Here is a 13,484-nt window from a genome sequence, read left to right as displayed (position 1 = left end):
TAGTTTGAATCCATTGCTCCGTGTCCGCTTCTCTGGAGCAGCAGAAAACAACCTTTCACCCTCCTCTATATGACATCCTTTGATATATTTGAACATGGCTATCATATCACCCCTTAACCTTCTCTTCTCCAGGCTAAACATACCCAGCTCCCTAAGCCGTTCGTCATAAGGCATTGTTTCCAGGCCTTTGACCATTTTGGTTGCCCTCTTCTGGACACGTTCCAGCTTGTCAGTATCCTTCTTGAACTGTGGTGCCCAGAACTGGACACTGTATTCCAGGTGAGGTCTGACCAGAGCAGAATATAGTGGTACTAATACTTCCCTTGATCTAGACGCTATACTCCTATTGATGCAGCCCAGAATTGCATTGGCTTTTTTAGCTGCTGCATCACACTGTTGACTCATGTCAAGTTTGTGGTCTACCAAGACTCCTAGATCCTTTTCACATGTACTGCTCTCAAGCCAGGTGTCACCCATCCTGAGTAGAATGTGTGCTTTTATTTAAAATGCATCTCTGGATTATTTGTGGGGCATAGGAATTCGTTCATTTTCCCCCCTAAAATATAGTTTAGCCCACCACATGGTCTGAGGGATGGTGGACCGGCCCACAGCTGAAAAAGGTTGCTGACCCCTGCGCTAGGCTTTTAAGCAGAGGTTGGATGGCCATCTGCCAGGGGTTCTGTAGCTGTGATTCCCCGCATTGCCTGGGTTCAGACTAAATGGCCCTTGGGGTCCCTTCCAACTCTACAATTCTATGATAAGTATTATGAGAGAGGGAGGAAAACTTGTCTCTTTCCCCTTTCTCCACACTGTGCAGAACATTATGCACAGCAGCCATTTGCCTCCCCCCTCCTAATAAGCACCGAGCATTGTAACCTTTCCTCATAGGGTAGTTGCTCTGCTCCGCTGATCATAATGCTTGCCTGCACCGAAAAAGCATGAGGGCTGGGAGGGGGGGTGTGTGTTGAAAGCAGGAAGCCACAACTAGTGAAATTCCTCCAGGAAGCTTTTGTGCCTTCCAACCTGGAAGATCAGGCTTAGTTCAGACTTTGCCCTTCAAAGTCCCCAGAGGAAGCTGCTGATGCCGGCAGGTTAACAGGGAATCCAAGTGAGACTCACCTGCAACAAGAGAGAAGGAAGTGTGCATTATCACCATGGGAGCAGGCCGGGGAGACACCATTAATGGCTGTACCCGACTGTGAGAATTGAGAGCATCTTGTTGAGCGTGTTATGCCCCAGTTCATGTCCTAGGAGCTGTTTAGAGGCAAAAGTTCCATTAAAACAAAAACTCCACTTCCTACCCTCTGGGGTTGGCATTTCCATAGAGTATCTCTCTCTTTCCAACCCATCTTTCCCCAGAACATCACTTTGAGCCTCTTGCCAATTAAATCCAATCCAACCCCAAATCACCACCACATATGCTTCCTGGTTTCCTTCAATCCAATTGTAGCATGTTATCAATTTTTTAGCTGTTATTTCACTTTATAGCCCTTTAATATATTATTAATCTTGGAAACCCTGCTTCCTGCCCCTCCAAAAAAAGGAAGCCATCCACCCACTATAGATATAGATATATAGATATATATTTTCCTTTTCACAAATTTATGTCTTCAACATTATTTTTATGTCTTTTTATCTGGAAATGCATTTAATTTTTATTACAGTATTCACTCATGTCGTCTTCATTCCAGCAATTGAATTTATTAAGATTTGTTTCCTCTGCAGCTGGTCCTCATCCTTCTCCTCCAACAGTGTTTGTTCGGAAGTTCCAGGCGCAGAGCAGCCTGGGCTGCCCGCATTTCATTGGAAGGCAGGGTGTATCTGGAGTCCTTAGGGAGCCTGCAAGCTCCCCCTACTCTTGAGCAAGCTTATAGGGCAAGCGTCTTTTGCTAGCTTTGGACTGTGGTAGGGGAAAAGGATCCAAAGCCATAACCCCATCCAGAGATTTTTGGCTCCCGGAGAGAGCCCTTTGCCTGCTAGCCACTTCTGCAACTTCAGGGATGGAGCGCCATTTGTCTACTACAAAGCTCAGTTCCACCACTACCACCCCCCATTAGCCCAATGCCCAGCCGTTTTCCATCCTCCTTGCACCTGAGGCAGAATCAGATTGGAATCCATTTAGTTAAAATTAATTTTGGAGCAATTCTCTCTTGGTTAACGAGTTCCATGCTCTTCGCTCTCAGTCGGGAGACAAATGGGATTTTAATCGGCTGGTCTGATCTACGACTTGCACTAGCCACAGCCTCAGAATGCGGGCGACAGCTTTGCAGGAGCCCAGTTGAGACAACCCATAATATTGCTCCTCCGGATAATTTGTAAGAATAGACAAAATGAACATCGTAAAATCCGAGGAGAGGGGGTCTAATGTCAGAACATAAGGACAGCTTTTTGCTGGATCAGGCCAAAAGAGGCTCACCCAGAACAGCATCCTGTCCTCACAGTAGCCAACCAGATGCCTGTGAGAAACCCACAAGCAGGACCTGAATACAAGAGCCGCCCCACTACTTCCAGCAACCAGTATTCAGGAGCATTACTGCCTCCAACTGTGCTGGCAAAGCATAGCCTTCATCATGCCTTGTAGCCACTGATAGACTGTTCCTCTGTGAATTGGCTCTTCAGACATTGCTGGACTCCCAACTCCCATCATCCTTGACCATTGACATTGCTGGCTTCTTGAGGTTGGTGCTGAACAACAGCTGGAGAAGGACCACAGGTCCCATCGCCCATTTCAAAGAATCCTAGAAAGGGAAACCTCAAAGGACCACACAGCCCAACTTCAGGCCTGGGATGCCTGTTGGCGGTGCAAGTTCCCTGGGATCCATGACTGTATCTTCTCTGCATCAGAGGTTGGGCCATGTGTCACAGGGAGACATCTTGGCCAGGGAGGTCAGACGCAGAGGTGGAATGGGGTGGCAGTGTGGAACCTAAGCCCAGTAGCTTAGACAGTGTTGAGCTGGATGCTGAGGAGAGTCTGAGCAGGCTGTTGGGAGAAATCCTTGCCTCGGTAGCATCAGATGTCACTTGGCTTGGCCCAGCTGACACTCCCAACCTGAAGGGAGGTGTTGGAGCCTCGGTCAGACAGTGAACAGACAGCATCAAGGCCACCTCCCATCTCCAAGGATGCACCACCCTTTGTGCCAGCATGAGCAGAGAAGGGTTGCTTGCCCAGTCCTGTGGCCGGGGAATGACTGTGCCCTCTCTGCTCTTCGAAACGGTCACTTGGGGGGCATGCCAAGTGTTGGGACAAAGCTGACACCTAGAGCTTTGTTGCGACCACATGACTCAAACACCTTGTCACCTGATCTATGTTTGGATATTGTAATGAACTCTAGAATAAAGCTTTTGCCAATAATTGAGTCCAAGCGCCACACCCACAAGTGGGAGCTAGGGCAGGTAGCATCTGAATGGATGCAATTCCCATCTGCACCAGACAGCATGGCCAGCAGTCAAGGGAATTGGGAGTTGGAGACCAACATTATCTGGAAGGCTAGAGGTGAGCTAACCATGCTCTATAGGAATTTTGAGCTCTGTAGGGAAGGTTAAAGGTAAAGGACCCCTGACAGTTAAGTCCAGTCGCAGACAACTCTGGGGTTGCGGCGCTCATCTCACTTTACAGGCTGACGGAGCCGGCGTTTGTCCGCAGACAGTTTTTCCGGATCATGTGGCCAGCATGACTAAGCCACTTCTGGTGCAACAGAACACCGAAACCAGAGCAGTGCACGGAAACACCATTTACCTTCCTGCTGGAGCACTACCTATTTATCTACTTGCACTTTTTGGTGTGCTTTCAAACTGCTAGGTTGGCAGGAGCTGGGACTAAGCAACGGGAGCTCACCCCATCATGGGGATTCGAACTGCCAACCTTCCAATCGGCAAGCCCAAGAGGCTCAGTGGTTTAGACCACAGTGCCACCTGCAACCCTACTATAGGGAAGGTTAGAGCTGGCTATGCACCAGCCAAAGGGTTACTGCTGTGTTGACCAAGGAAGATCAAGACACTCAGCTCCCAGTATTTATTCTAGCCCTGGACATCCCAGAGGCATGCTGCCAGAGGCATGCTGCATGCTCCAAGGGCTGGTGTTGCACACCCTCATTCTCCTTTGTAGCTCTGAGGTCCCACATAACGTACAAGACTATTAGTCTGACCAGTTTCAGAGCCTGCAGGTGAAAACCTGCAATGTCCCCCCCCCCTTCTGCCTGCTATGTGATAAGCTGAATTCACTTCCTTCCTCCTTTCAATAGTGGGATTAACGTGCTACACTTTCCTTTGGCTAACATTATCTGCTCCCTCCCTTCTTAGTCTTATTTTCAGCAGGGGGTGTCAATGTTTTTCCCCTAGACATGTTTTGGAAATATTATTAAGCGCTGGCATTTGTGTTCATAAAAATAACTCCTTGACAGAAGCTGGCGGCCTTGAAAATCCTTCTTAATTCAAGCCAACCTTGTGAGTGATTATCTTGGGTGGCAAAAGGAGGCATTTCCTCTGAGTGTGCTCCCTGATAAAGCATGTCCTTTTTAATGACTCACCTGAATTGACATTTCCCCCCCTCCCACTAATCCCGTTATGGTCCCAGCTAATGATGTAAAGCCAGGAAATGCTCTTTTTGTTTTTTTAAATATATACTTCTTCTTTTATTTTACATTGCAAAAAGGATCTTTGGTGCTGAAGAATTATACATCTGAACTGGTGGAGGCAAATATGTGCGGATGAAATAGCTCAGATTGCAGCATCGAGGATAAGATATGGGTCTGTGTGCATGGGCACAAAGATTGTAAATGAAGGCAAGGAGAGGATGAACAATTGAGTTTAAGGCTTTTGGTTCTTATCCTGTTCTGGTGGGGTATGGTTTGTGGGGTGCTGGGCAAGACCAAGGCAACCGTGGGAAGAAGCATGAAGCCATCCACTGGCAGTGGAAACCAGAAGTATGAGCAAGTGGCATAACACTTGGGATGTGCAGGCTTGAGAAATAGCCAGGTCACAGTGAAAACCAGCCAGGACCAAGGACAGCTCAAAGGACGCACAAAGTTGCTCCAACAAGCAGCAGAGCCCAACAGAACCTTCGTCTTCTGCTGCAGACTCTGACGATGGTGTGGTGCTCCAAGGTCTGGCTTGGAGCCACAGATTCCTTCTTAATCACTGTCATCTCCAGTGTCAGCTCACATACTCGGCAGTCTGTACACTTCCAGGAGCTTTTGGGGTCCTGGTCCAACCTCAAGCCCTCCACTTCATGGAGATCTGCACACACTTCTCCCACAGACGCTTCCTTGGCCAAACATGTGGCGTCAGGAGACGATGCTGGCCCTTGCACCTCTTGATATAGGTCTTCAAGGCACTAGCTGTATTTCCACATGATGCTAAGCCATGCAAGGGCGACCCTTGGGTCCACAGCTGGCACAAAGGAGGTCAAGAAGCTTGTTTCCATTTCCGAGGAACCACAGTTTAGCATTACACTCTAAACGGTGGTTAGCCTTTGTTGAAACAAACCAGGTTTGTAACCCTCAGACTGAAGTTGGTTAGTCTCAACAAACCATTGTGAAGTTTAGCTGCGGTTTGTTTGTGTTCAGATGTCATGAGTGGCTGGGGAAACCCAGCCGGATGGGCGTGGTACAAATAATAAATTATTAATAATAATATTATGAGGTCAAAAATGGAAGTGGAAGCTTCTGAACTCTGCCTTGTGGCAGAGGTAGGGAAGAGGAAGCATGCAAGCCAACCATCATTGTGCGGGTGTTCTGTGCAAGCACAACCACTGTTGAGGTTAGGGTTTGTGAGTATCCCAAATCCAATCTCTGATAATGCTTTGTATGTTCTGTATGTTGCATACATCTCTGTGCTTGCCCATTCTCACTTAATCCTGTTATGCAGAAAGGTGCCAGCATTTCAAACCCTTCTTTCTTTCTTTCTTTCTTTCTTTCTTTCTTTCTGTCTTTCTTTCTTTCTCTCTCTCTCTCTCTCTCTCTCTGATGTTTCTGCATGTTGGATTCTGAGCCTGCTGCTATCAGGGGAAAATAAATGGGAAGGAGAACATCACCCAGAAACAGGGTTAGTGACTGCAGGGTGATTTCCAGGAGAGACCTATGGCAGCGGGAAGGTGTAGCATAGAGACAAGGCAGCGCACAAAGACATGACAGCTGGTAGCTGACAATAAAGTCAGGGCATGATGGATATCCGTGATTTTCTGTGCCAGTGTGAAAGGCCACAGGTACAGCGGCACAGATATGTGTCCCAAACAGGCAGCAGGGTTGAGAATGTTATCATCAGATGCATGAAATACCTGAAATGCAGCCTCCTTCCCTACAAACCCTCTCAGGGCCCTCTTGGTAGTTTCGCCACCCTCAGAAGTGTTGGGACTTCTCTGTGGAGGCATCTGGGACTCCTTCCCCACACCTTGCTTCTTCACTATGCAATTTCCAATGTATGCTGAAGATGCACCTCTTTATCCTGGCTTTTGGTACCTGTGATGTGTGTTTTCAAGGCCCACCCCATTGCTGTGGTTGTAATCTGTTCTAACTGTTTGCAATTTCCATTGTTGTAATCTGCCCTGGGAGCTGCCGGTATGTGGTATTGATGGTGTTGTTGTTGTTGATGATGATGATGATGCAGAAAGCAACTTGATGGTCAAGTTGAAGTGTACCTAAGCAAGTTGCAGATAACGGATGATTCTTTAGGTAAGCTTTACTCTGGAGAGCCAGTGTGGTGTAGTGGTTAAGAGCGGTAGTCTTGTAATCTGGTGAACCGGGTTCACGTCTCCGCTTCTCCACATGCAGCTGCTGCTTGGGCTAGTCACACTTCTTTGAAGTCTCTCAGCCCCACTCACCTCACAGAGTGTCTGTTGTGGGGGAGGAAGGGAAAGGAGAATGTTAGCCACTTTGAGACTCCTTCGTGTAGTGATAAAGCGGGATATCAAATCCAAACTCTTCTTCTTTACTCACAGTTGACCCGCTGAAATGGCGGACATCAAGTCCATTAATTTCTATAGGTCTACTGTAAGCAAAACTTAGCTGAATGCCACCCAGTGATATATATTCTGTTGTAGTTGGCATCCATTTGTCTCGAGATAGAATGTCGTGCAGGGGGTGACTTCCCCGAGCTGTAAGCCTGGGTTTTGTGTATGGGGGTCCTGGGCTGCCCAGATGACAAAACCCCCTCTAGGCCTCACTAATGTGGTCCAAAGGAAAACAGAGCAGTAAGTTTGTCACCAGCTTGGCAGCAAGAGTTGCCAGAAGGAGATGTGCAGTGAAATGTTTGTGATTCACCTCTGTGTGCTTAGACAGTGCTTGAAGAGGTGCCTTTCTGTAATGGGGTACATTGTCCTTTGTTAACCAGATACTTGCCAGATATTTTGGACTACAACCCCCATCAGCCCCAGCCAGCGTGGCTGGGGTGGATGGGAGTTGTAATCCATAAAACATGGAGGGAACCATGTTGGGAACATGTGTGGTACACGGTGATCAGTTAAGCCAGCTACAAAGGACAAAGTGAATTCAGACCCACCTTGCAGAAAGCACACCCGCCACCTTTTGTATTCGAGGGTCCCAAAGATCCAGTGCTAGCCTGCAGACTGCAGAAATATTCAGAGGAATCCAAAGAACTCAGCCCTCATAAAAACAGATACAAATAATCTCTCCCTCCAGAGCTGATGGAAGAGACCTCTGGCTATCACCAGCTCCCGGGATGATTCCTGAACGGCTTTTTGTGCCGTTGGGAAAACTCCTTAAGAAATCCAGAAATAACTCGGGTGGGGGAGTTAATATCTTCAGAAGGAGAAGTGGCATCTCATAACTTATTTAGTTTTGGTATTTATTTCAGCAGCAGAGAGGCAGGAAGCAAAAGTTTCTGCTTTATCCGAGACCTGCTTTATCTTAATCCTCTGCTTTATGGCATCCGGGTGCTGCTAATATTTACACAGAGCAGCTCGTTTTAAAATATTTACAGTGCATATAGCTCTTAATAGCGTTAATATTTTAAAATGCTTTGGCACTGAAGGGTGCTAAACTTGCTTGCTGAGGCAGTATTAAAAAAAGGGCTCCAGTGGTAATAACTTGAAATCCAGATCAGTTTGGCACCTTTTCCCTTCTCTTCTTCCCATGCAATTTTGGAGCAAATGCGGCTCCTTCCGAAATGGAAGCTTACATAATGCTGCCCCATAGATCTGTGAGCCTCTCCGGCTGTGCCTTCCTCCTCCTCGCTGGCGCAACCAGTGTGCACCAGGAAGGCATGTTTGGAAAGCTGAGAGGGAGCTGGTGACCTTTCACCTGAGTGAGGACTCTGTCCTATATGCCCCCTCCCCAGAAATGCACACACTGCTTTGCAGGAAAAATCTATGTCTCGGTTCAGAGGCAGAAAGTCACCAGGCTCCATTTGCCAAGAGGCAGCCATGGAAGTGGGGGCGGTTAGAGCTGCTGTGCTCAATGCAGATTCATGGTTTCCCTCTTATAACTCTGGATTTTTTCCCCTCTTCTTTCTCCCCGTCTTTAGTGCCTGTATGGTTGCTACGTTCATTCTTCAATCATCCCCACTTTCCACAGAAGGTGCTACTGGCTTCTTCAGGTAAGACATGGCCTTTGTATCTTATGGTGAGAAGCAGGGATTCTGGAGGGATCCCATCTGCCTCTGGTTTGGGGAAGGGTTTCCATCGCACAAATGTTGTCACGGATGTTTTCTTTGCTACGTGGTTGGAAATGAAATGGCCGCTTCTATTTCGAAAGAATTCCTGTTGGCGGACTCCGTTGTTGTTGTTGTTTGTGAGAAGGGATTGGATGAGGAGACCTGCGTTTTCTGTTTCTTGTGGTGTGCTGAAGGGACAACTGCAGAGGCATTGCGAGGCCAGTCTAAGGAATCAAGAGTGGTGGCTTTGAAATGGAACAATTTGCACCAATTGCACCAGCAGAGTGAAAGAAAACTGGCTGGCCTTGAACAGAGGTGGGAATCAGTGAACAACAGCGACTGGATTAGGAAGGAAATTGGGAGGAGGGGGCAGTGCAATTTTATTTGTGGTATCTTTACCTGAGGCATCAAAGTCAACAGTCTTCTTTGGTGTCAAGTTGTGGGTGAGGCGGAAAGGATGCAAGGCCGAGAAGGAGGAGAAAGTGAATGGCGGCCAATTCAAGACCTCAAACCTCACCAGAAAAGCCTTGTTACTTGTGATCGCCCAAGGGGTGCTCGCTGGATCACTCTGGCCTATGACGAGACCCCCTTGTAAGTCTGCCTGAGCCAAGTAGTGGTGGTGGGGCTCAAGTTGCAGACCCCCTTGGCACCCATCCAATTCTGGTAGGCTGAGGCGCCCTTCTGTGCTATGAAGTTCAGTTGTAGGCTTGGTGAAAACTAGCTGAGCCTTGGGAGCCTTCTCCGTCGAGCCCTGCAGGTGAAGGGGTTTTATGGCTGTTGCCTCTTTTCCCAGTTACGTCTGCGTTACTTACTGGCAAAGCTTCAGGCCTCGCCGTTGCGTGGAGATGATTTGTGACTGAGTCCAGGGTGGGGGAAGCGCTTTCCTCACTCGTCCCTTCCGCCGTGAATCCCTGGGCTGCAAGTGGTGCAGAAATTGTGAGCTCGAGAGTTCGGCATCTCTCTTAAAAAATAAATCTGGCCTGTGTGTCAGTTTGAAATGGGACGTGCAATCCTGAGTAAAGGGGAAGATTTATTGTGCTGCCACTGTAGGAATGTTTGTGGGTCTCCCGTTGCTTCCATGCGAGTTTGTGAGGAGACCTGAGGATGCTTTTAGAGAGAGGTGGCGTGAGGCAGGGGGTGCCAACAGCCTGTTCCATTTTGTAAAGCACAGCAAAATAAGCTTGTATCTAGCCTCTATCTATCGGTCGGTCGATCTCCCGTCAGTTGTTTTGAGGACTGCTTGCTGTCTACTAACCACAAATCAGCTACTTGAACATTATTTCCACGTGGGATGCAGGTTAAGGTTTGCGGCTCGGTGTTTAGTTTGATCGATTTATTTTTATTTTTAAAAGGACATAATCCTGAGGAAAATGGGCTTCATGGTCCCACCCTTCTGTCCCTTGACCATCAGTGGGATCTACTGTCTTCTAACGGTTGTGTGAAATTCTGTGTCAGTCCAGAGGAAACTGGCGGGTGACAGGGAGAAGATCCAACATAGGGCTGCAAAATGGGTTGGGGGAAGGACAGCTTTCTTTGCCCCTCCCTCCTTATTTACTCTCCTTTCATCTTTCAGAATAGTCCAAAGGGCCATCAGGCCAGACAGAATATTCATTTCCAGCTCTGCTATATTCAATGGAGAAATAAATGTGTCAGCCCTTAAGAGTGATAGCATTTCCTTTTTTGGCTGACATAAGAACAGAAGACTTCTTCCAAAGCTCTGAAATCCAGGGTCCATTTTCTTCTCACTTCCTCCCTCAGTGAACTTCAGTTGAGTCTTGGCCTTCTCATCTGAGGAACCTTGGGAGACCAGAGGCCAGACTTCGTACCTCAGCAATCAGGCCTTTGTTCTGCCTAGGGCCCTAGGCACTGTCTAGGTCAGCAGGCAGATGCCCAGCAAAGACCTTCCCCAGCCCAGCTACTGGAAAAGCTTATTTAAGAAAGAAAACTGAGAAGGGAGGCCATTGAACCTGCTCTGATCAGCTGTTGCTTTCTGACCTGGGAGTTTGGGGGGGGCAAGCAGGAACCCTTGGGCATTTTGAGGCTTGAGATGTGAAAGAGCCAGGAATTTGTAGCCAAGCAGAAGTCACAATTTAAGGGAGTGTGAGGTGGTTGAAGGTTGGCAAGGACTCACTGTTGGGCTCGGAAAATCCAGAAACCGGCTCAGCTATTTACAATTCCAGTTACACACCCTTGCAGATTCTGTTGCATGCCAGTTTATGTCACTGGCAGCATGGCAGGGTTTAAATCCTGCTTTTTGCCTGGTTCTCCTCTGGTCACTGCTGTGGGGCTGGGGATCTGCCTCCTGATGGAATTAGTGGGGGTGAGGAGGAGAGAGCTCAACCACTAGTCCCAGGTACAGAGGCTACAGCCTGCACTCTTCCCAGCATGAAGGAACTCTTGACCCTTGTCTGCATCAGGGAGAGGGGCTGCTGAGCAGGTCAGTATCAGACTCTACCAGCTAACTTGGTATAGCCAGGATGAGGTAGGAAAACTGTCCGGGACTGTACCACTTCAAAGACGGAAGGCTTACAAGGCTGAATGTTCCCCTGCAAACATATATTCTCTTGGCACAGAAAGATAGGATATCATAGAATCATAGAGTTGGATGGGACCCTGAAGATTATCTCATCCAACCCCTCGCAGTGCAGGAATATGCAGCTGCCCCTCTGAGGGATCGAACCTGCAACCTTGGTGTTATCGGTACTATACTCTAACCAACTGAGCTATCCAGCTATCAAAATCTGGGAGAATGTTAGAGTAGGCTTCTTCTCTCTGACACCCAGTTTTCCACGGACAGGTTTTTTTTTTTTTTTTAATTTACTTTGTTTTATTGACCTCGGAGTCCAGCTGGCCTTAAGGAAGCCGCTGCTTAGCCAGCTTCAGCCCTCCTCTCACAGTTGCAAAATGAGGGTCATTTCCTGGCAGCGTTGTTGTTAAGATTGATAAAGGCATGCATGCAACATCCTTCGGAGTGCTTGACAAGCGTGATGAGTTCCTTGGAGAAAAAGGCGGCATGTAAAGAAAATAAGTAAAGTAAAATAAATACAGTGGTACCTCGGTTTACAAACTTAATCCGTTCTGGAAGTCCGTTCTTAAATTGAAACCATTCTTAAACCAAGGTGTGCTTTCCCTAATGAGGCCTCCCACCGCCGGTGCCCTTCCACCATTCAGATTCTGTTCTTAGACTGAGGTAAAGTTCTCAAACCGGGACACTACTTCCAGTTTTGCGGAGTTCGTAAACCAAATAGTTCTTAAACAGGGCTGTTCTTAAACCGAGGTACCACTGTACATTATGCCTGTAGTGTCATTGCTCTGGCCTCAGTTGAAAATGGCAATTTGAAGGGTCCTCTAGCTCTTTCCTTACTCCTGTCTCATGACTCCATTCCATGTATCTTTTCCTTGGTGGGAATAATCAACTCCTCAGTGAATCTCTTCTTTGCCTGGAGAATTGATGGGGATTTGGGCGAGCCAACCAAAAGCCCCTTTTTTTTCTGGTGTGAGCTCGTCCATGAGCAGCTCTTGCCTCGTGAAACTAAATTGCCTTAATCAACCACAAGGACGGGTTGTGCCTTTGTTGCGCTGAAGTGCAAGCGCGTGATTCATGTGAGCATCTTCCTGGCGGAAATGGGCATCCTTCGATCACTTCCCCAAGGTCAGACAGCTTTGCAAAGAGAAAGCGGGGTGGGGAGGCAGTGGGCAGAGATGGCTAATCCCCCTTTCAGATACCTCCATGAGGCATCCATTCCGCGTCAAGGGTGAAAGCTGGGATAAGGAAGATGGAAAGCCTTCGCAGTGCCAAATGAAGCATCCATGATCAGAGTCCTTGCTGATACCTCTATATCAGAGCATGACAAAGGAGGGATTTGGGGCTCAGGGCTGTGTAAGTGATTCTCGGGCAGCTCCTGACCATACGTCATTCCAAACATGGTGTTCTGTGCCACTTTGACTTTTTGAAGCTGGAAATTTGGTATCCCCACGGATGTCAGCTCCCCACCTGAAAATCCTCTTGCAGTTTGGTGGGGAGGAGGGCAGCCGGTGCGGAGAGCAAGAGGCCGAAAGGCCCTGCAGGCTGAGTATTTACCGGTAACTTTCCCCTGGGCGCGGCGCTAAGTGTTGCTACTGGTCAGTTGGCACTCCGTCCAGGGGAACGCAGCCTACATTCAGACTGTCTGCAAAGCCACCCACCCGAAGAGGGCAAACAGACTCCAGTGCTGAAAAAACACCTCTGTGAGCCTGCATGTGGAGTTTGCACGCAGCTTTTGGTGTCCTGACCTGAGCTTCTTCTGTGTTTAGGCTCCCTAAGGACTTTTTTTTCCCTTCTCAACGCAAGAGCGATGCCAGCCAAACTATTTATACACGCAGTGGCAGTTCGACTCTCTGTCCAGAACTGGGTTCCTAGTTCATGGCAACAGCTTGTTAAAATTAGAAAATAGCTTTAAAAATTCATGTGCCTCTTTTGCGTTGCTGTTCCTTTTGCTCTCTAAAGCCAGAGCTATTCTCAAGCCTGTTTTTACCTTTGATGACCTGTATGCAACTCAACATTCATTTCTCCATTGATGTGGGGTGTGTGTGTGTGTGTGCTGTGCCTGCTTTCAACACTACCTCCCGCTTCTGCCCCACAAAGGCTCTCTTCTGTGAAACTACTTACTTTTAATGCTGGTAGACAGATAGTTTATGTCAGTTCACCCTTGGAGAGAGGGTCAGGCCAGGCATCTGTCTTGCTGCAAAGGCACTGAGGATGTCTATGATAGAGTGGTGTTGTTGTTACTGTTGCTCTTGTTGTTGTTCATTTCCTTTTTAGGTTGCTTTATATATTTTTAAGCAAAACATCTCAAAGCGGTTTACAGCACATCAAAACGTCAGATTGGCTCACTCCA

General features: G+C 47.9%; 1 protein-coding gene across 4 annotated transcripts in view; it reads left to right on the top strand.

The window, feature by feature from the left end:
* The window catches only part of CAMTA1 (calmodulin binding transcription activator 1), a 653,161-nt gene that overhangs the window by 450,211 nt on the left and 189,466 nt on the right, over positions 1 to 13,484 (top strand). For all 4 annotated transcript variants that reach the window (XM_033156533.1, XM_033156534.1, XM_033156531.1 and 1 more), the window contains exon 5: positions 8,479 to 8,550. In XM_033156533.1, coding sequence (XP_033012424.1) covers positions 8,479 to 8,550 — 72 coding nt within the window. The remainder of the gene's footprint in view (positions 1 to 8,478; positions 8,551 to 13,484) is intronic.

This window comes from Lacerta agilis, chromosome 8 (genome assembly GCF_009819535.1).
Source record: "Lacerta agilis isolate rLacAgi1 chromosome 8, rLacAgi1.pri, whole genome shotgun sequence".
NCBI lineage: Eukaryota > Metazoa > Chordata > Lepidosauria > Squamata > Lacertidae > Lacerta > Lacerta agilis.
This window is presented reverse-complemented; position numbering and strand designations above follow the sequence as displayed.